The sequence below is a fragment of the Artemia sp. Qi Xiang Cuo genome, chromosome 12, assembly GCF_049724085.1.
Source record: "Artemia sp. Qi Xiang Cuo chromosome 12, ASM4972408v1, whole genome shotgun sequence".
NCBI classification, from domain to species: domain Eukaryota; kingdom Metazoa; phylum Arthropoda; class Branchiopoda; order Anostraca; family Artemiidae; genus Artemia; species Artemia sp. Qi Xiang Cuo.
In genome coordinates, this window is record NC_142805.1 from 48,313,333 (window position 1) to 48,337,691 (window position 24,359).

Genomic DNA, 24,359 nt, shown 5'->3' on the forward strand with positions numbered 1-24,359 from the left:
TGACTCCATCTAACAACAACAGCAGGTTTTTCTACCTGATACAATGACCCTAATATCAACAACACATTGGATTCTTAGCTCATATTTTCATAAAGAGTTAATGCTTTTAAACGAAATTTTAAGAAAAATGGCCAACTGTCTTAATTCTTGTTGCATGTATTTTGTGTATATTGTATTTTGCGCCTAACAGTTAAGATGGCAGAATTATTCCCATGAAATTCAACATATGGTAACAATCGTCTCAAATTAGTCAGTTTACCTCATCCTTTTCTGACAGCTCTCTGTAACTATTCCCTCGTTAAAAAATGATTCATAGCTTTGTAAGATCTCTAAAGCTAGATTCCAGATACTCAATTACAAGAGAACCTCTCATGGCTACTTTTTTCACAATTTCAATTTCTCCTATTCTGTTTACAGTGGTGTAGTTTTGTTTTGCCTTAATTAGCATTAATAGGCCTTGTGCTCAGGAAAAAGCAGGGAGGTTTGCTAATACTCCTCCTCATTTAAGAACAAAGATAAATACAAAGTACAACATTTTGACTTCCTCCTGGAATAGACACGAGATTTGCCCAGCAAAACACATTTCCCATCAACTGGAGTATTTAGAATCTGAATGTCCAATATTATGCTTCTTGCTGGGCTACAGGAGCAGAAATAATACTAAGACGGTTTGCCCAAAGGAGGCACGCATGCATGGGGTTCGTGGGCCCGCCCCCTTCTATCATATTCTTAAGATTTTCCTTAATAATTAATTTTAACTTTCATGTTATTCACTTGTTTTTGGCTGCTTGGCTCCTGTTTTGAATCCTGACATATTTAACAGCCTCTTCTTGCTCGCGTTTCAGGCTTCCACGCTAGATACTGTATAGGATTTAAAATAGGCTAAAACCACTTTTTCCCCGAAGTTTTTAATTTCATCTTTGCTGTGTATCCGTTTTTCCCTTTAGCTATTAACGTATGCTGCATCCTTTTGTTTCCCACCCACACATTTTCACGGCTTCTCACTGTACCCTTTAGCTTAGACACCCTCCGCCCCCCCCCCATTTCGGAAGAAAAATGTTCCTTAAAACTGTACTCCAAGGGAGTAAAAAAAGACAAATTAAAAATAAAAACCGTTTTCTTCCAAACACTTTTTGTTTTACAGAACTCTCGAATTTGTATCCCGATAATATAATAGAATAAATATTACATATATATTTCAGTCTCTTTGGTTTTCGATTAAAAAATGAATGACATTAGAGTACGCCAAGTGGAGTTTTAGGGCGGAAATTCCTCCGCTCTATTGCAAGATCTTTTAAAGGCTTGGGTTATTGCCTGGGTTTACTAAGAAAGATGTTGTTTTCTTATGTCGATAATAAAATCTTTGACTTCTTCTACGATTGTCTTCACACTTAATCATTTTATTAAATTTCTATTCAGATGTCTCACCTAGGACATCTTTGGCCACACTGGTCAAAGCATCCTGCTATTCCACCAAAGGATCCTTCAAACCATTTTTATCTTAAAAAATGGGTATTGTCTTCAAATTGAAAAATCAGTCTCCTATAAAATTATAAAAATCGATTTAACTCGCTGCTTTTAATAAATGGCTACTTTAACTTATCCTTTTTAAAAGATCTTCATGAGAGTTTCATGGGAGTTCATGGGAGACGAAAGGGATAAAAAGGTACAACAGAAAATTAATTACACATTTGAAGCGATATTCCATATTCATATATATATATATATATATATATATATATATATATATATATATATATATATATATATATATATATATATATATATATATATATATATATATATATATATATATATATATATAACCAGACTTACTGAATCTACAATTTCCATAAATGAACAACACATGGTTGACATTAAACTAGAAGTTCTGCTATATAGTCTTCAAAATTATAGCTGACCAAGGCCCTATCCAAGGGGGGGATTTACTCTCCCCCCTCCCAAATGTCTCTCCGACTCGTTAAAACGTAACAAAATGAATACAAGCAAATTTTTGAAGTTTCTTTTTGTAACCCCCCCCCCCCAAAAAAAAAATCCTGGATACGACCCTGTAGCTGACATTTAAGTTTTTATTTACAGATATTTAACTTTGAGACCCCACAATGCAGCAGGCATTGTTCGATTTCCATCACTTCTCAACTGTAGTTTTGACAGTGAAGGAACTTGCATTTACTAAGAATCCGTTCACATAAAGGTTATGTAAACAATACTTCATAAAGAAGTAGACAGCAAACTATAAAGCAAATAAAAATTAAATTTTAAAACTGGATAGAGATGATAACTAATATATAAATAAAAAATAGAGAAAGGTACTGCGGAATAAACAAAAGCTAACTAAATTAGAAAAAAAAGATTAAGGCGGTTTACACTATGTCAAACTGACCACACTGGCGAAATAAATTCAAGTTATCACATAATCTAGAGAAAGCACTGATTATAAGCTTGTCTAAACTTAGGTTTGTTCCCAGACAGGATTATAGGTCAACGGTCTAGAGCAGTTGAGGATTATCTAAAAGTTGCCTTCTTTACCAATTCCTAAGTCTGTTTTCAGGGTTAGAATCATTATAGTCAAAGCCTTTAGAATTTGTTAGGGCTGTAAAAGAAAATGGTGCCTTATAAAAATATTTCTGCGTAAGTGCCAGCAGTGGAACCAACTGAGGGGGGGGGGAAGAGGATGGAGACACTCCAAAGAATGGAGAAAGATTCCATATGGTGAAGATTAGGTGCGTTCTTTGATTTGCACCACCTGTTTTGCCAATCACCAGGTGCGACAAAATCTACCCACTTGTAAGGAATATCCTTAATTCTAATTAAGGATAGAATTAATCTTAGAGTTAATCTGAATTCTAAGGAATATCCTTGGAGCCCTAAAGTGCCTTAAAGTTGAAGCCTACAAAAGATAATATGTTGACTTTGCCGGACGGACTTTTAAAGAGGTTTGAATCTCCTTGGATTACATTTAGTTATTACTTTATCTTCAACAACAAAATTTGCTTGATAGGAATGGTATTTATTTTCAGTACAAAAGCTAAATCTTTTAATAAGTGGGACCACTTAATGCATTTTGAATGCACCGAATCACAAATTCTAAAGATCGCTGAATACGTTGTTAGAAGAAACACATTTCGGATTTGACCTTGAAATTTTTCAATATACCTGGATAATACTGAGTATGCACCAGGATTATCCAACTACTCAAATCCCAAGAGATAACCAGTTCAAGACAAAACTAGCAGCTACATGCAATAGTTCAACACACCTAACATAAAAAGTCAAAAGAAAGAGGGATAGATATTCTTGACTGAAAAGCCAATATCTCGCCTTAGAGAAGAAGAAGAATTCAATCCCACCAGTGAACAAACTGAGAGCTCAAATTCTCCCTTTTAATTTATTGGTTAATTTTGTCAAGGAAAGCAATTTGCATTTTGAATCATTATATCCTTTTTATGACAGATTAGGCTATACAACATTAGTAACTACTGATGAAGCATTAATAACTCAAACCATGCACATAAGCAGATATATATACAGAAGAGGGGGGGGGATCTAAACAGAGCAAAAATGAGCGACATATACAAAAAAATACAAGATATTATGAGATGCGCATAAATTGATATTTTCGGTGAAGGAGCCGGGCTCAAACTTGATGCCCAGCGTTACGTCATGCCATATTCCTAACCTTACTCGAAATCACCTTTTTCAATAAATGTCAATAAATGATAATCTGAAAGATTCTTATAGAAGAAAAAGAGGAGAAAAACCGGGGAGGATCTTCTGAAATTGTTTCATTAGCTCAGTTTGTGTCTCTTGAAATGCTCACCTCATATATTCCTCATGTTGTGCAGCTGCAAGAGCTGGATGCGCTGCACCAGGATGAGTGTGCATAAGGCCAAGGCCCTGTGAGGATAGCCTTTCTCTTTCCATAAGCATTTGTCTTTGTAACTGCTCCTGAACTGCGGCCTGTGCTGATAACTAAAAATGAAGTTTAAAATAATATTTTTTGATATTTTTTATTCAATTTTTATCGTGCTTTTAGTCTAATGATAATTGGTGTATAATTTTTGTTAGTAAACACAACTATGATAATTAAATGAAACGTTAGTCATAGCCGTTTGAAACCAAAACACATTCCTGACGCATAAGTCATACAGAAGCCGAATGTATTAACTCTGTAAAATGAACAATAAAAAAAAAAGATTTAGAAAGATGTCTGCTTTTATGTGGTTGAGTAAAGGCAATGCGTTTATGGGTCTTTTTATTATTGACTTTGTCCATACCAAAAAGGCATACCAAACAGGAGTTAGAAAATAGAGCTTTGCACAAACAGAAATATTTTCTTTAGAATAATTGCTAATGCTCTATACTGAAATTTAAAAAAATATTCTATGTTTTTTTTTCTTAAAAAAAAACAGTATTTCTGGAATAGTTCAGAAAATGCCTTAATGTCAGGGAATACACTGTTCCAAGTATATATTTGCTGTATCAAAATGGGGACAAGTCTTTTCCTCCTCCGCATCTGTCTTCTACTATTAAAATCATCTAAGTATTTTTTTTTTTTTTTGCATTTTGATTGTACGCCATTATTTCTTGTCGATTCTAGAAAAGTTTCCAATTTTTAATGTTTTAATTAATTGCTAAAAATACAAAAGCCTTTTGAGGAGCGGGAAGTGCAAGTCCAAAGCAGTGGACGTGATACAAAGGAAATTTATCTTAATCAGAATAAAAACACAAATCAAGTGAGAAAAAAAATGAATAAATTATATAGAAATCTAGATGCACGCACGTTAAAATACAGATCATTAAAGTATGCTAATTAGAAAAGCTCCACTTGAGCATTTTTCCTCGAAGGCGAGACAAAGTCAGAAAAAAGGTGACATTTTAGACCATAATTTCCCTTTTTATTTGGGGGGGGGGGGGTCCGTCAGACCATTCTCTGGTGGACCCCACTCCATATATGCAGGTATCGTATATCTGTTCATATTCTACGTCTACATCTTTCTTGGGGCCTAAGGTGGGGGGTAAGGTAATACAGGGAATTTGTCCTCTGGAATTTTAAAATCACTTTCTAATATTCCATACAACTAGATAAACTCTATTAGAGAACTGATTTTTCGAAACAGGGGTCTATTTACACAGGTATTTCTAGTTCAACAAGGTAGTACATAGAGTTGAGTACAAAAAAAAGACATACATTTTTTAGGCCATTTTTTTTTTTGTATTTATGAAGTAAATTCAAATTCTTACATTAAACAAGTAATTTGTCGTTTTAACTTGTAGCTTCGGTATTAGTATTCTGTATTAAAACACATTTTGTATTTGTAAGATTTTCTACAACAACTTATAAGTGCTTCACCGGTATGCAATAGTAAAGACAAGCGAAACACGTAAGCTTTTATGAAGAATTTTTTTTGAACCCTGGGTTATCCAGCTTTTATGAATGATTAACCAGTCTTTCTAACTTCTACTCTCTTGGAAATTTTTTGCCCCAAGGAAAATTTTTCAACGGACAATCATCATCTAGATGTCAGCCTCGTTTTCAGACCAGCCACATCCAACACGGAGTTCATGGTGACAACGCACCTACTATGGCAGATAGGTAGAGGGTGCAGAATTACAGAGGGGGCACTGGCGTAAAAAACTTTGTGGAGTCTTCTCAGTAAATGGCGATAATGTTCAAGAAGATGCCAACAGCGCAGAGGTCAACTTAGGAATGGTGTCCGTATTGATTAAGATTTAAAAAAAACATTAATAATAACGATGACAGTCGTTGGTGGGGGCGCTTACGGCAATGTTACCAATGACATGAACGACCACTATTTCATTATCGTCATTGCGATCGTCTATACTGTCTCAGACATTCTTTTCAAAATCAAAATGATCATCATCATTTTTTTATCTTACATTTTTTTCAAATTTGACTGCTAATATAACTTGTGGAATTTTATCTCAATAAGTTTAAACTCTATCCTCCGCCGTTATTAGGTACACATCCCACTTTGGACCAATAAGGACTGCTTACGAAACAGAAAGCAAATTATAATAAGTCAAAAAGGATTTCACCTGGGTATAGGTGTTTAGCAAAGAATGCATGTGATTTAAACTTCACCTTATGCCTTATCAACCAGACGAAAACAAAACTGTTAGAAAACATACCTGGGCAAATGCAGGGTCATCATAAGGTCTACCAAGGAGATGGAGGCCCATAGGACCTGGTGGTCTTTGAAATGAAGCTGCCCCAGAAAGTAAATTCATATTCTGCAATATTTGCTCATTACTTGGGTTAGACGGATGTAAGCCTAAAGAGGGGTGGTTAAATTCAGGTGGAGCTAATCCAGCTAACTGGAGACGGAACAATGGCTCCATTGCAGAAGATTGGGCTAGTTGATCTCCCAACTGACCAAAAGAGGCTAGTCTTTCTAAACGCTCCTTTTCCATTTGTTGCTGCAAAGATCCAGGTGGCGGGTATAAACCCAGCCCAGGATTAGGGCCACCACTTCCAGGCTGAAGACCGAATCTAAAAAGAGTACATAAATAAGCATCCTTTGCCAAAATACTGTGGGGAGAGGGGGCGTATTTCCATCTAAATTACAATAACTTTCAAAACGCAAAAGCATCAAGTAATCGCAAGATCAAGTTTCAAGAATAAATAGTACATGATAAATCCGACTACACCTCACACATACTCAGATTGATCTGCTGATACAAAATAAAACAAATGATTACCAGATAAAAATCCACTGTTCTATATGAATACAGCTTTCTTTTTACAATAGTTTTATTCATACAGTTCCCTGACCAATAACACATGAGCAGTATGACATGACTCATTATGTGAACAGCCATTACACATGAGCAGTATGACATGACTCATTATGTGAACAGCCATAACACATGAGCAGTATGACATGACTCATTATGTGAACAGCCATAACACATGAGCTGCATTTCCAGTTGGGGTTTTCTTGCCATAATAACGGTGCGGTTCCAGCACAGGGGGATGGAACCATAGAAGGCATTTTGAGCACTGAATCGTCACGCCTTTCCCTCTTTTTACCTCTCCTATAATTAGCTCTGATTCGTCTCATATTCGTATTGAACTTTACTGGTAATACAACTAGTTAATGAGTCCAAAGTCAATTTCCATCCAAAATAATTGGCTGTCAAATAATTCAAGTTCCGATTCTGAAACTATTTTCAATAAAAGTCCGTAGGGAAATCAAATAACTAAATAATAAATAATCCAAGTTCAGGTTCAAAAATGTTGATTATGATAAGTCCATAGGGAATCACAATTGAGTCTTACTGTATAATGAGATTATATCCAGACTATATCCAACAGAGGTGTTTACAGCATGAACTCCCAATCAGTTCCCTGACCAATAAGCTTACACTATATATTCACACAGTTGGTTCTTGATAAATACATTGGGATTATAGATTATAACAGATTTTTACTTGAAAAACTTACTAATCTAAATACTTCTATTTTGTTCCACAAATTCAGGGGGTTCACATCTATTTTTACAATCCCATGCAAGCTTAATCCGAGCTAAACCACCCTGCGCTACTTAACAAAACTAAGGGCTATTTAGTTTTCTATCATTCAAAAAAAAAAAAAAAAAAAAAAAAAAAAAAAAAAAAAAAAAAAAAAAAAAAACTATAGCCTATCTCCTTCAGACATTTCTTGGTCATGCGGCTGATGTCCCTTTTATTACACTTGGTATTGAACTCTTTAGTTTTAAGGAGAACTTAAATCTTGCAGAGAAGTTACACGTTACATAACAGAATTGAGCCATGCCCCATTAAGACAACAGCTATAAGACATGACAACATCTAACACATAAATGAACATTTCAACAACATATACAAAATGAAAAGGCTTAACTTGTTTTGTTTTTTTTAATTACTGTTAAGAACTAGATGAATAAAGTGGTAAGTTTTTTTTTTCTTGTTTAATATAAAATAGACTTTTGCGTATAATACCAGTCAATATTAATAGTGAAGAATGTATTCGAACAACTAAATACTTACTACAAGAAATACGCCCTTGAATGAAGGGGCACCCTTCATTCAAGGTACATGAACTCCCAGAATTAAGGAAAAACCATCAAAAAGCACTACAATATCTCTACAACAGCTATAAGACATGACAACATCTAACACATAAATGAACATTTCAACAACATATACAAAATGAAAACGCTTGTCAAGCGTCTTCAAGATTTCCATTGTGATCCCTACTAATTCTGAATCTTCCAAACTACCAATATAATATTTAAATACCAAGATATTCAAAATTATAGTATTTCAGTATTAGAAAAAAAAAAAAAAAAAAAAAAAACTATAGCCTCTCTCCTTTAGACATTTCTTGGTCATGCGGCTAATTTCCCTTTTATTACACCTAGTATTGAGCTCTTTAGTTGCTTTTTATTAGACTTGGAACTTACTTTAAACCTTTATGATGTCGCTATATATTCAATTTATTGTTTTTAATGACTTGACTTTATTTTCCTAGTATCAAGCAGACTATTTGTAACTTATAAGAAAGGAAACTGGTGTTAGTGTCGGAAAAAAAATCACCAGGGTCATCTACAATTTGACATTTTTTAGCCTTTTTTGGTCTTCAAAAGTGTGTTTTTTTGTCATTTTTTTCAGAAACTAAGATCAGACTTTTCTCAGAAACAAATTTTACTAATTACACTTATTACACTAATTTTGCCTTGATATTACACAAAAAAAAAATCACAATAAAAAACCAAACCCTAAATGCCGTCGGTGATTTTTCTTTCGAACACTAATATTAGCTTCCATTCTTATTACACATAGTGTTTGACATCAGGATTTTTTTTTTTTTTTTTTTTTTAATACTGAAATACTATAATTTTGAATGTCTTGGTATTTAAATATTATATTGGCAGTTTGGAAGATTCAGAATTAGTAGGGATCACAATGGAAATCTTGAAGACGCTTGACAAGCGTTTTCATTTTGTATATGTTGTTGAAATGTTCATTTATGTGTTAGATGTTGTCATGTCTTATAGCTGTTCTAGGGATATTGTAGTGGTTTTTTGATTGTTTTTCCTTAATTCTGGGAGTTCATGTACCTTGAATGAAGGGTGCCCCTTCATTCAAGGGCGTATTTCTTGTAGTAAGTATTTAGTTGTTCGAATACATTCTTCACTATTAATATTGACTGGTATTATACGAAAAGTCTATTTTATATTAAACAAGAAAAATAAACTTACCACTTTATTCATCTAGTTCTTAACAGTAATTAAAAAAAAAAAAAAAAAAAAAAAAAAAAAACAAGTTAATGAAAGTAAGGAGCAACATTAAAACTTAAAATGAACAGAAATTATTCCGTATATGAAAGGGGCTGTCCCGTCCTCAACGCCTCGCTCTTTACGCTAAAGTTAGATTCCTTCTCATAACACTATTTTTTAAAACAATAAAAACTTTAGCGTAAAGAGCGAGGTGATGAGGAGGGGTCAGCCCCTTTCATATACGGAATAATTTCTGTTCGTTTTAAGTTTTAATGTTGCTCCTTACTTTCAGTTAAAAAAAACTTGTTTTTTTGTTTAGTTTTTGAACGTTTTTTAATTAATGGAGGTTTTTATTTTGGCTCACCGTACATGAATAATTAAAAAAAAATGTGCATATTAATTTTACTTTTATTTGGTTAAATGGCTTTCTCGAAAGTTGTTTAATTTTATTTACGAACGTTTTTATTAGTAATAAATATACGTAAGTTACGAATTAAGTCACGTAACGAACTTCTATATCCATATATTTTTAATACGTATATTAGGGGGTTCACCCCCTAGTCAATACCTCACTCTTTACTCTAAAGTTCGAATTTTGTTCCAATTCTTTAAAAATGACCCCTTAATCATAAAGGCCGTTAATTAGAATAGTTAATTAGAATAAATAGCTCTTAGGAAAGTACTAAAAAAATCTTTGGCTTAAAGAGCGAGGTATTGACTAGGGGGCGAACCCAATCATATACTTGATAGTTTCTGTTCGTTTTAAGTTTTGATGTTGCTCCTTACTTTCAGTTGAAAAACTTGTTCATTTTTTTATTTAATTTCTGATCGTTTTTTAAATAATGTTGGTAAATCCGGCGCCCCCTTCATAGCAATTTCCCTTCCCCCATGAAAAGATCCTCCCACACAACCCCCCCACTACCAGAAAAATAGCCCCCTTGAAAACGTCTGTATAATTCCCAATAACCAATACTATATGCAAACATTGGGTAAAGTTCATAACTTTCATCCCTCCCCCCGGGGACTTTGGGGGATTAAGTCACTCTAAAAGACATATTTATTATATTTTCGACCATGCTGAACAAAATGGCTATCTCAGAATTTTTATCGGGAGACTTTGGGAAAAAAATGAGCGTGGGAGGGGGCTAGTTGCCCTCCATTTATTTTGGTCACTTAAAAAGGGCACTAGAACTTTTAATTTCCGTTCGAATGAGCCCTCCCACGATATTATAGGACCACTGGGTCGATACAATAACCCCTGGAAAAAAAAAAGACCCCCCCCCCAATCCAGAAAATAGGCAACAGTTGAATTTTTACGGCAAAAATTACAAAATTCCTCCTTTTGTTACATAGTAGATTGAAACCTAACTAGGCTGTGTATATTATAAGCTGCATATGATGATGTGAGTTTAAGGAAGGTTTTATGACTTTTATGGGGTGTTTATCCCCTTTTTTCAAAAATAAGACAAATTTTCTCAGGCGCGTAACTTTTGATGAGTAGGACTAAACTTGATGAAACTTGTATATTTGAAATCAGTATATAAATCTGATTCTTTTGATGTATTTATTGGTATCAAAATTCCGTTTTTAGAGTTTCGGTTACTATTGAGCATGGTCGCTCCTTACTTACAGTTTGTTACCACGAACTGTTTGATTCAACCAAATTATTGATCCTTAACGGTGTCTTGTTTCATTTCAGTTTACTTTTTTCCATTTAACTATTGGTATTACATATAGTATGAGAGTCAGTAATTTATTTAGATCTGATGGCTAATATTTCCTAGCAGATAGTTTCTTATTTAATTTTTTTTTTGCCTTTTCTACGCTTTACACTTTACAACATAACTTTTTGCCGTAACATACTAGATGATATTATAACTCTTTCAGCAAGTTTTTGATAGCACACCAAATCTTATGTTGAGTAATTTTCTCAAAAAACCGTTTTTCTTTCTTTCCACCGTCTACCGTCTCCTTTTCTAAGAGCCTGATAAAATAGAAAATTCATAGAATACAAAAATAAAATATAATAAAAAATAGAATGTAAAAAATAAAATAGAAAATTAATATAATATAAAAATAAAATTAAGAGAATATAAAAATAAAATATAATATAAAAATAGAATATATAAAATGAAATAGAAAATTAATACCTTCTTTGGAGATCGAGCCAGTGTGAGGCTTCCAGCGACCCAGGCATTCTCGGACCTCCAGGAGGTGCCATTCCCATGCCAGGTGGACCGCCAACTCCAAGGCCAAGACTGGTGCTTTTCATCATTTCTTCCTTTAGCTTTTGTTCGCGGTCAAGTTGCTCCAATTCCATTCTAACGAAAAAAAGGTGATAAGAATATAAAGATTTTTTTTTTCTAAGACAAGATATACTTCCCATTCTGTATGGTATCTAATCAAAAAAAAAAAAAAAAAAAAAAAAATATATATATAAATATATATATATATATATATATATATATATATATATATATATATATATATATATATATATATATATATATATATATATATATATATAGAAGATAAACATACTCCAGGCATGTGACTACAGACGAAAAATTATTCTGTGTTGCTTCTCTCACCTGATATTTTATTTTCATAGTATTTTTAGTAATAGGATTTCTAAACACGACAGATAGATGAGCATACAGTAATGAGTTTCACTCATTACATAGTCTACATTTTGACTAGATCTCGAAAAAATTACGACAACGGTGTCTTTAAAATACGTGACGCTAATTTCAAGCCTATTTTACATCAAAGTAAAAGATACGACCCCAAAAATTTCATCCATGATTCCTTAAACTTTAATTCCCATTCTAACAAAAAGAAAAAAAAATAAGTAGACACGCTAAAAGAAGACAGATAACTTTTTTTTTTATACAGGGATGCATTTCTCAAGATGTTCCTATAATTGGCATGTTTACCCCCCCCCCCTGCCGAAATTAAAGTATATACGCGTGCTTACAGTAAAACTACAGTAAAAACTTACAGTAAAAAAGGGGAGTCGCAAAACTTTTCACTCGCGGTGGAATTACTTTAGTTTAAACGGAAATTGCTAAGATGAGGAAACAGTATTACACCAAAGAAAAAACTACAGGCCTCTCCCATAATTCAATTACGCTTATTAGATATCCCGTCAAAAGTCGTTGATCTATGACAACACTGGCTACCGTGCACTTCAAGACATACAAAATACTACAAAATGAACAAATGGCAAAAAAATAGCTTCTAAATACAATACAAAACTAGTAAATATGTTGATTTTATAAATAATAAATGACCGTTTTTGTAATTTAAATTGTTAATTTTAGACATCACTTACCTTTTATTGTATGCTGTTCAGGATCTTTGTTCAAGTTTGTGTGATTTTTAGTTATATAGTTAAAATTACATACTAATTTTAATTGTTTATATGAATCTTGACAAAAAAAGGTTTTTTTATTTAATATTTTGTTTACGCGGAGTATCGCAACACTACTACGAATAACCATTAGCACCAAATGTGACGGTAGAAATGTACCTTAAATCAAATTTGTTTTTGCATTCAAATTTTGATTAGGTCAATTTTAAATAAATCCAATTTACTTTACAAATACTAAATTGACAGTGGTTTACTTAACAGCCATCTATTAATAACACTATGCTAAAAGTTATAGCAATGCAGTGATGACGTTATTTTTCTTATCAATGCTAGGGGGAATACATCTTACTACGGACATAGAACTAAGTGTCAGTGTTAATTTAGTATACATTTTAGTCAGATTAAAACAATTTAATTCTTTGGCTTTTAAAAGCAACACTAGGCTCCTAATATATTATTTTTATTCTATTTTTTTTCATATTGGAAAGAAAAGAGTTAGCATCTTTCAATTAAACACAAAAAAAAATATTTAAAAACCGGAATTGAAAACAAATCGAACGCCAAATGACAATACTTACTATAATATCATCAAGAATAACATTGTCTTTTTTAACAGAAAAAGTCAATCCAATTCTACTAAAAACACTAACACATTTCTTAACTGGGTAATTGTCAGTCTGAAATGCAAAAGTGATTCAAAAAGAAACATCCGCTTAATAATTTTCTATTATACATTTTTGGAGACAAGTTCATTTACATCAATAAAAAAGAAGTTTTTTTTCAAAAAAGGGTGAAATTCCATAAAAAAACTAGAATAAATTTACATATTTGGCAAAGCAAACAATAATAACCAATATTATTTTATATTTTGTCATTTTATAAGTAACTTGAAGGGCATTCATAAAATACATCTTTAAATAAAAAGTAAACTTCCACTAACAAATTGTTAAAACAGATTTAAACTTTGGTAATCACCACATTCAATACACATATTACCGTGAAAGACCGAAATTGGAGAATGTCGACATTCATCAATTGATTGTCCGAAATTCCCTTTTCTCTGCTTGGATTCAGTTAGCCTTGCCAATCAGCTTTGTCAGTCTTATGCAAGGTTTGATGATGACAGGTTAGGTTTCTAACCCGTTTCTGAGATTTATAACTCAACCTTGCATAAGACTAACAAGGCTGACTGAATCCAAGCAGAGAAAAAGGAATTTCGGACATCCACCGGTGAATGTCGACATTCACCAGATTTCGGTCTTTCCCCGTAACACATACACAATTTGGCAATTGTCAAGCAAGTATGAAGAGGTACCTTTCTCTAGCAGCATTCGGCCCATAAATTCCTCCAAATTGATGCATTGCAAGGGAATCTATAGAATTTGATCCTGGAGGGCCTATTAACCCAGGGATACTTCTAGGTATACTTGGAGGTATTGCTTGACCCATATTTGAAGGAGGCGGGGCATAACTATTATGCGGTCGAGCGTACTCACTATGAAGAAAATCAGACCATTAAAATTTTGTTTTATTTAATTTAAAAAAGAGGTTTGTTGTTGTGTAGTTGAACGTCATTTCAAAAATAATATAGCACCAGCAAGTTCGATGTTGTCCAAAAAAAAACTAAATACTAATAATCCTTCTAACCAGAGAAAGAGCATCAAAAAAGGGAGAAAAATGAAAAAGGTTTTTGACTGCATGCTATGAGTTGAGGCCCATTCACAATGAGATTTTAATAACTCCAAGAATTAGCTAGCGCTAATTTGAGCCAATCAGACCGTCCATAGAATTTTCTGGCTGGTTAAAAATTCTGATTGAATTAATTTAGCGCTAGTTAAATATCTGTATTAGTAAGAGTAAATTCCCATTGTGATTGGGACATTAATCATCCAGTTTGGTCACTGAAATCGTCTCTTTCGTATTTAGTTACTCTCCGCTTTGACCCTAGATAATATCACCCACTAAGAGGTTTCAAGTTACTTTGTCGATTCAGCCTTTTAATTTGTTCCTTTTTTTTATGTCGTCGTTATTTATAAAAATTACGGTCTATTTTATCCACATTTGTCAATGAATTTTTTTTTTATTTCTTAAGGGAGAATAAAGAATAAAACGTTTCACATTATTGTTGAACCTCGATATCCAGGCGGTAATATTTAGCAAAGAGTAACAGCTAATCGAGTAGGTACTTCTTACTATATAGTAATTATTACTATAATAAAAACAATCTTACTTAACATAACCGGTAAATCTCCGTAATACCCAACCAACCCTTGCCCTGAATACACGTTACGTGATCTTACTAGCTAGACGTGACTAAGGGCACTGTTTCTGTTTTTACTTCTGTTTCTGTCTAACCTGGTTCTGTTTCTGTTTCCTCAAAAAACACAACAGAAAGGAAAAACAAGTTACTTGTTCTTGACAGACCTGTTTCTGTTCTGTTTTATTTTTTCATCTGCTTTTTTTTCATTTCTGTTTTATCTAACCTGATTCTGTTTTTCAAAAAAAAAAGAAAAGAAAGGATAAATAGATCACCTGTTTCTTTACGGACCTGTTTCTGTTGTTTTTGTTTGTGTCCGTTTTTCTGAAAAACAGAAACAGTGCCAATGCTTGGACGTGACTATCCCCGGAGTAGTTTTAGTATGTCATTTGGTTTGCGATAATCAGGCGCTATTTTTACACACCGTAGAAAGAGATTGCAAGCAGTCAATACCTTTCAGGTCAAGATTCAGGTCAAGATGAGCTTCAAGGTATTGAATATATTGATACGGAGTATAATATACGGAAATAGCTCCGTATATTGATACGGAGTTTGGTGAGTATATCCTGTTTGTCTCATGGTTGGGGGATCTAGCTGAACCTTTCAGGAAAACCTTTCCTTTGGAGGAGGGAGGGGATAAAGAACTGAATTTGTGTTTGGAAGAAGGGTGGAAAATATCCAGTCCCCAAAAAGGGGATATACGCAACGACGGTTATTATTTTATTATATATTGATATAGAAATATTTTAGGCTGATACAGGAAAGACATAAACAACCAAATCTACAAAAGTAATAAATTTTTCCCTTTATTCCAGAACTAGCAAGATAAACTTTAATTTGGACGATTAGTTCAAATTAGGAAAACGCAAGCCTGGGTTCAGAAAAATCCAGTCTTCGAACCGGGATATGCCACACTGCATAAAAAGTTCCAAGGGCATAGAGGCCAAACTTGCCTCGATCTTTAAAGTCAAAGAGACTGAAAGAAGAGAATGTAAGATCCGAAGCAAGAAAACCATAATCATAACTTTAAAAAAAATGTGGGAAAAGATGCAAAGTGATTGCGTGTAACTATGGATTTCTCTTTTATTAAGATTGGATTTGTTTTCAGAGTGTTTATTCTTCGTTTTCCTCGCTTTTCTGTTTCCAAATTTTAGGTTTTCTTACTTTTATCCTTTGACTTTTCCTTTTTTTTCTGGTGCACACCTCCAGTCTACTAAGTGTGACGTCTACCGGTCTGTGGTGGCTTAAGCCTCCTAGGAAATTGTTTATGGATGTATCCAGGTCTTCCCACCACCCAGAATGTTTGTATCCGAACCTTGCGTTTTTCTGTTGGAAACAACAAAGAAGAAAAAAAAAAGAAAAAAAAGAAAAATACACACCTTAGCTGACGCAACGCTGGCGTATCTTGATAAGGTGATGGTCTTGTCTGCGGCACAAAACGGTCAAAACCAGCAGGCGAGTGCATATCCGAGTTTACAGATTTTGGTGTTTCACGCTTTTCCGGCGTTGGAGTCTTTTTCTAAAACAATGAGACCTCAGCTAATATAGATGGCACGGCCTAACAACCATTAAATTTTGTGACGGTTTTATAAGTTTATACTGAAGTTCTATTAGAAAATAATTTTAGATTTGACTAACAAGGCTGACAATATATTATCAATCAGGGCTCATAAGAGAAAATGAAAAGTAGAAAAACACGAGCTAATAATACCTCTCCAAATATGGACATAATGAAATATCAGATAGCTAGAAAAGATAATTAAATCATTACTGAACTAAGCGATCTTTTTAGTAGAAGCATAGGCTGCAAGTAGGGTTACAATGGCCAGCTTTTCTTTAATATTGATAAGATGATTCTTAGAACTAGAAAATATTTGAAGTATAACATGGCTCTCAGGTGCACACCCAGGGTTGCCACATATAGCACTTTAGTGCTACAAATGGCTTAGTATAGTGCTACTACTGTGCTTAGCATAACAGCTGATTGTGCCATTCCAACCAGCATTGAGTGAAATTTGCATTTTTATCGAAAATTTTGTATAGCAAGGATGCAGCACTCTGTTTTCGCGAAAAATAGCACCTTCTGGACAGGGATTTGCGGCAACCCTGTGCACACCTCGTACGTAGAAAAATATCAATTGTTCAGAAGAAAAAAACAAATTATTTTTTGAGAAGGTTTGAATATAAACAATTAGGAAAAATTTATGGAAAAAAAAACTATTTGGTACTTATTCCTATTGGTAATATCTATTTTTAAAAATCTTATATATTTTTGTGTGCTGTGCCATACGACGCAGCATGAAAAATGGCATATAGAGAAACTTTGATAAACTTTGCCCGAAAATCAAAAGTGAAGTGCGGATACAAAGGCCTTGATAAAAAGTTTCGAGTCAACCAAATGCTTTGGCGCTAAAATAGAAATAAAAAGTAATAAACCAGCTTAGAAACAGCTAAGTGTCATCTAATAATATACTTCTGAGGCAAGTATAAAAAAGAAAGAAAAACTTATTGCGTGCATAGAAAAAATTGATAGAAAAAAATTACTGGATGCTTATTCCTTTTGGTGGTATCTACTGAACAAAATCTTTTTTTCTTTCTTTTGTTGCACCATTTAATGCAGCTAGAAAAAGGGCATATACAGAAATCTTGATGAAACTTTGCCAGAAAATTAAAAGTAAGTATGCATGCGAAGACCTTTATAAAAAGTTTCGAGTCAACCTAACGCTTTGGCGCTAAAATAGAAAGGAAGAGTTATAAACAAACTTAAAAACAGCTGAGTGTAACCTCATAATATTTTTTCGAGCCAAGTATAGAAAAAAACTTACTGCATGCTGCACGGTCATTGTTGCCTTTTCTTTCTCCTCTCTGTCTTTTTCAGCTGCTTTTCTCTGACGCTCTTGCCGTTTCCTATCTAGAGTTGAGTTAGGGACAGGTTTGAAGACCAAATCAGTACGAGAACAAGAGCGCCCTTCCCCTCTTGCCCAATGTCTTAAAAATCTGTAAAAAGAAAGCCAATATTATAAATACCTAGAGATGATACAGTATTCCAATATTTCGAAATGGATTATTGGTAACAGCACGTATAATGATGGGCTTAGGAACTGTTTCCCCGTCATAAATTGAAATATTTGATTTGGAAAGAAAGTAAATAGAAAATTTACTAAGTTAAGCCGTTAATAAGCACGCAGCACTTTTGCAATCACCATTGCAGCAAGTATTTCTACAAATCCAGTTTGAAATAAACCTAGTTTTGGTGAGTCAAACCGTCACAGATAAATAAACACCCGTTAAAAAGAAAATACCCAAAACGAGAACTAATTTGGAATAAATTCCCATGTGAAGATCCGCAACTTAAGTTCCGTCATTCCCACCTCTATATTCTCCATTTCAGAAGAGATTTGGTCATAATTTATTGCCCCATGAAAGGGTGACCACAATTTATTGCTCTTTACCTTAGTCGTGGACTAAACCACTAAATTCTTTTCCAAAATTGCAATCAATCCGACGAAAACAGTCAGCTGGGTTTATATGAATGTCAATATACTTCAGATGATTCCTTTTCTTAAAGAAAATACTGCCAGCGTGCGAAAATTTAATATAACCTATGGACTGTAGCCACTATTTCCCCTCTCAGACTAAATCCACCATCTTACCATCACCATCTAAAGAAAAAACAATTCACACTCTGAACAATACAATCTGCTAAACCTTATAATTCATACCAACCACACTAGCTTTTTTAAAGATCAATCCAAATAGGCAAAAGAAACGTCGTTGTGATTCATGTACATACCCTGCCTATAACGAAGAAGATAAACAAAGAGGTTTTTCGCGAGCCATTGATGGCGCATAAGCGTTAAAGACGTTTCGTTTCTTTGTTGTTGTTTTTTTACGAGGAAAGGTAGCAAGTCTGTCACCAAGACTTACGACAGTTGGAACCAAACCCCAGGCCTGTGTTGGCAAGCAACGCATCAATCCACTGTGCTACCACGGGGTTAGGAGGAGAAGTCATTTTAAGCTTTAAAATGCTGCGGCCTTCCAGCCTAAAAGAACAGAATAATGTAGAGTAGAGGGGAACTGACTGTGAAATGAAAGGGAGGATGGGAAATTGGGGTAGTAGGGAGAGGGATTTTTAGAGAATGATTTTTCTGTATGTACGTTAAGAAGGCTAAGTCGATAAGACTGGGAATAAGTGAAGGCGAAGAGGTGATGCTGGGTAACGAGAAGACTGATCAAGTAAGCAGCTTCATTTACCTAAGTAATATTATTAGAAAAGATGGTAAATATAGTGAAGATGCTAAAATTAGAATAAGCAAGACCCAAGGTGTTTTTTCACAGTTGAAAAAAGATTGGATGGATCGGAAAGATTGGAACCAAGATTAGAATATTGGAATCTGCAGTGATGACAGTGGTCAAGTATAATTCTGAAACGTGGGCGCTCCGACAGACGGAGAAAGATTTGTTTGAGATTTTTTGGGTACCTGTCTGACTGACTGTATTTCAAACAGTATGCTGCACGAAAAATATAATTCTACCCTGCTTTATAGGGGCTATAATGAGAGTAAGGTTGAGACGGCTAGGACACGTTCTACGGATGAAGGATGACAGATTGCCAAAGATCGTTCTTTTCGGTCAACCATCTAGGGCCCTCAAATGGGGTGGGACGAGGTTCTAAGGAAAGATTTATGGGGCGATGAAACTTCTTGGGAGGGGAAAAGAGGGGGGCTCCGAATAGAGCGGGATATGAGAGGAGCGTGCGTAGCTGTGTTGGCCTCAGGCGACTTGATGCTGCACCGAGTTGTCAGTAGTAGTAGCAGTAGTAATATAAAATTGTGATACACAGTCAAAACTGTGCAGGCGCAACTGTTAGGACAATTCTTTTTTCTTTTTTTTTTCCGACCATTTTTGGGGTATATATTGTTTTCTGAATAGGGAAATAATTCATAAGAACTTTCACCGTTCAGCAACAATATGATGCAGTTCATACACCTTTTCGATTTTGAACTAACTTAGTCCTTTGTTAGACAAAAACTCTGGGTTGAAAAACTTCTTTTCGAATTCGCCATTATGTTTCTCCCTCCAGCCTTGTTTTTCTAATGTCAGTTTTAATTGAATAATCATGATTTTGATAAGGACTTTTAGAGCTTGCCATTTAAATTTTCAAAATAAACGTTTATCTTTACTGTTAAATATGACAAGTCAATATCTCATAAACCAAGTTTAAGCAATGGACGTTATAGTTTTGGAGCTGATTTAGTCGTAGTTGGAAAAACGATCATATGAATTTTAAGGAGACACCCGCCCTCTTCAGGAGTATTGCCGACTAGGTTAGAAGTTTTAAAACGTTACATATTTTGAATGATCAAGAAAAAAAGCTGATTCGGTCTAAACATTTTTGGGAAAATGCTCGAACGAAAACTATACGAATATAAACCTTGTTTAAGTCAGCACTGAATTTAAACAAAGACTAAGCTAAAGGACTAAAAAGCCTGATAAAGATTATCTGAACCAAAAACATTCTTGAAGTCTGAGATTTATGAAGTCAAAACTTCTTCCTAGTTCTTCAACTTTAGAGGCACAATTCCCAACCTCAGGGGGTAATTGAAGGTAACTTCAAAATATCGAATGGCACCCTCTATAATATTTAGGTATTTAAATCCACAAAATAAATAAATAGCACGTCTATTCTGAAAGTTATTCCTGGAAAAATGCTTCCCATAATAGGATTACGCCGGAAGATGATCAAAATGAAAGCATTTAAGCCTATTTATGGAAAAAGTCAAGTAACTTCCTTAGATTTTTTTCAGACGAAATATAGACTACTTCTTCAGTGTAGATTCAAAATAAGAAACATTACAGAGGATACACAAACTGAGGTTTTTGGATTTTCCTTGTCACTTAATGAAAGGGCAATATATGCCATAAAGATCAAAGAATTAGTAGAATGTTTTGACAATACAAAATTCCGATTTGAAGAAAATTTTTATTTGGCTCATATTTATCGGGTTTTGGTTAGTCACGTTCGTTTTCATTGAATTTTAAATGCTTCTAAAGGTTTACTTACATAGCACTTTGACTCCTATGACATTCTGAATCATCAATTCTAGGTTCTGGACTTGGTCCTGGAGGAATATCTATGACGGGACTCGGTACGTCTTCGTCACGACATTCCTCGCCGACAATCTGAACTTCAGGAGTAGATCTGCCAGACGCTCCCGACCACGATTTGTTCTCATTCTTAGGTTGGCTCCACTTTGGGGATGGGGACCTTTGCAATGGCAAAACTGGCCTAATTAAATTTTCGTTTGATTTATTTTCGGTTAAACGCAACGACGAAGGCGATGAGGAGGGTGTAAATAGAGGGCGTTGTTGCATAGGAAAAGGGTAGCTTTGCGCATAGGGAAACATTGGTGGTACAGAGAATGGCATACTGGTGATGGGAGACGGCTGGGATGAAGCTATATTAAACTGCGAAACAGGAGTAAAAGGTGACAACAATTGTTCCATTCTTGGTCTTGGAGAATTTCTATTCCGAATTCCACTTAAATCCGTAGGGATATTCTCCAGTTCCCTTCTTTCGTACTCGCTCTTTTTAACTAAATCTTGTGGTTGGCTACACTCGATTTTCGAATCTGGCCATAAATGCTGACTCCACATATGACCGTGCTGCCCAAGAGGAGCAAATGGACCTGGTAGTCTCAGAGGAGGAGCCCCTGGCTGAGGATCCCCATACGATCTTATTGGAGTATTGACCAGAGGGGAATTCTTTTGTGGCATATCAAAGGATAGTCTGGAATCATATCTTTGACTTCCATTGGAGTCAAATCTTGGAGAAGTATTAAGATCAAATCGATGATGTGTTTCGAAAGATAATTGTTTGGGAGAGTCATATCTTAAATCTCTTGGGGTTGCTCCAACACTAGGTACTCTAGGAGGTTCTCGTAACGAAGCAGCTCCTTGTGGAGTCACACTTCTTTGTTCTCCTGGAGTTCTTCTGTCGGTAGGAGTACGTCTGTCGTTAGGAGTCCTTCTTTCACTTGGAGTCCGAGGGGCTGTGCTACCAGGTAGTATTCCAAGAGGGGGGATTTCAATTTTAATATCACCAGAAGGCCGCATCTGACTAAAATCTGGAAAATATCTCGGTTGCATTTGGAAATCAAGCCTTGGCTGAAAATTATTTTCAAAAGACCTTGAAAGTTCAGCTCTTGGGTCAGGAAAGCGGGCAACCTCGGGGATACGAGGCACCAAACTAGGTTCCACTTTAATATCCCCAGCTCTAGGCATAAGATCCTGCGGAAGTTTAACACTAATAAAAGGTGTTTCTTTTTGCTTATCTGACAATTCAAACTCAGGCGTTTCAAAAGAATCCACTTTCTCTAGCTTTATTGCACATAAATCTTCACTTATTACGGAATTTTCAGCTTCGACACACACTTTTCCCAACTCTTCTCCAGGTTTTTCTTTGTCTTCTATCACAACACTGTCTTCAACTTTTGGCTTTAGTTCTTCAACTTTTATTTCAGTTAATTCACTTTTAATTTCTTCCGATTTTTCAACAATGTCTGCATCCTTTACAAAATTTGATTCCCCTTGTTTAACAATCGATTCAACTTCAGAGTCAGTTTCTTCTTTTGATTTTTTTGCACGAGGTTCACTCTCATCACCAGATGTTGGTTCCGAGTCTCGCTTCAAACTTGCAGGACTAGATGCCACCGTGGGACTAGGAACACAAGAATCCCCTGAAAGGAAAACAATCAGGTTGAGAAATTCAAAACCTAACAAATATATATTAAGATATACCTTCCAACTTGATGCAACATATCTTGGGTACTCCCATAAACAAAAAAATACTTCCATGGCAACTGACTTAGAATGCATAGACTATTCTAGTTAAGATAAATGAAAGGAAAAATATATAAATAACGCGCATAAGACAATGAAGAGATATGCATACTAATAAGTCAAAGCTCTCGACCACGGTTCTGAACAAGATGCAGCAAGGTAACAAAGGCACAACACAAAGCCAATCGAAAGCCTTTCGGATCTAGACGATATTATAACACAGTTTGACTACCTTTGTGTAGTATTTTTATCACCATGCTTGATTTTGTTTATAACTTTTACTAAACCACAAATATATTCCTTAACGTATGAATTTCTTCCTTTGTTCCCTTTTGTTGCAGCACTTCTTATCCCTTAGTTATTTCCTTATATTTTTTAGCTGCAATTTAGTTTTCTTCGTTTTTCCATTTAGAATTAGGTTAGAATGGGAAAACTCAGGGAGATTCTACCGAACGAGGAAACAGGATATCATAGGAATGATATAAGTTGGAAGTTCTCCCCCTAATTATTACTTTTCATTTCATTTATGAATGAAGACAGTTGGGTCTAAGAAATCATCTATTCTAGCTAAGGCCACAGCCTCTGGTAATTTTTGAACTAGAAACGTACCCTACTACTATCAATATTAGTGCATACATTTACTTATTAGTAAGCCCCACTTAAGACTTAATAATTGTTAAGTATCAAATTATACACAAAACTCAACTCAAAATACAGAAGACTAGATTACACTCACGTGAAAGACATAATTTGCATGTGAGGCTAGAAAAAAACGAACATTTGGCCTGGAGTCCTAGACAGGAACGCCAGACATTAATATTTTACAATCATAGTAATCCTTTTAAAAATATTTATATTTACAAATTCAAAAAATATATAAAGATAGTTATTTCTTCAATTAATACCAATCTCTTGATCAATTTTGACCAATCTCTTGATCAATTTTGACCAAAGCTTGATCAATTTTGCCCGTATAAAAATCAAATGGGAAAGGGGTATGCTCCAAAAAAACCTTAGGTAAATGAGTATTGAGGTTGATTAATGAAAAAAATTGTTTATATAAAATGAAAATAAAGCATCCCACAGGAATAAATACAATGCGTTTTAAAAACTATAAAAACTTATTGGTAAGGATTCTTAGAGAAAGTGAAAGAGATTATTATGAAAATTCAATTCAAAATTCTTATTCTCCCCGGAAAACTTGGACTTTGATTAAGGATAGAATTGGAAGAAATAAACAGTTGTCGAATTCCGAGGTATTATATGACATAAATAGTGAAGAAGTTAGAGGACCGCAAGCTGTTAGTAATATGGTTAGTGATTATTTTATTGGCCTTGGACAATCTATCGTTTCAGCAGAAATGGATTTTTCTTCTCGCAGGTTGCATAAACATTATTTCCCTCCCTCTCAAGATACGAGCATATTTCTGGCCCCGGCTAGTTTTACAGAATTCCATAAGGTTATTAAAAATATTAAAAGTGGTAATCTAGTGGGATATGATGGACTATCAAAAAAGCTGTTAAAGAGTATTGCTGGAGTGATTTCTGAACCACTTATTCATATTTTTAATGTATGTATCGGTTCAGGTATTTTCCTAGTAGA

At 34.5% G+C, this 24,359-nt stretch overlaps 2 protein-coding genes across 6 annotated transcripts in view; one reads left to right on the plus strand and one right to left on the minus strand.

Moving 5' to 3' along the window:
• Nucleotides 1-24,359, plus strand: part of LOC148946209 (D-lactate dehydrogenase, mitochondrial-like) — a 531,845-nt gene that overhangs the window by 164,318 nt on the left and 343,168 nt on the right. The window lies entirely within an intron of this gene.
• Gug (arginine-glutamic acid dipeptide repeats grunge) overlaps nucleotides 1-24,359 on the minus strand; it is a 249,811-nt gene that overhangs the window by 2,762 nt on the left and 222,690 nt on the right. For all 5 annotated transcript variants that reach the window (XM_089098272.1, XM_089098273.1, XM_089098276.1 and 2 more), the window contains 7 exons: nucleotides 20,979-22,653; nucleotides 17,740-17,911; nucleotides 16,294-16,433; nucleotides 13,973-14,152; nucleotides 11,435-11,605; nucleotides 6,175-6,535; nucleotides 3,842-3,993 (listed from right to left, as the gene is read on the minus strand). In XM_089098272.1, the coding sequence (XP_088954398.1) occupies nucleotides 3,842-3,993; nucleotides 6,175-6,535; nucleotides 11,435-11,605; nucleotides 13,973-14,152; nucleotides 16,294-16,433; nucleotides 17,740-17,911; nucleotides 20,979-22,653 (2,851 nt within the window). The remainder of the gene's footprint in view (nucleotides 1-3,841; nucleotides 3,994-6,174; nucleotides 6,536-11,434; nucleotides 11,606-13,972; nucleotides 14,153-16,293; nucleotides 16,434-17,739; nucleotides 17,912-20,978; nucleotides 22,654-24,359) is intronic.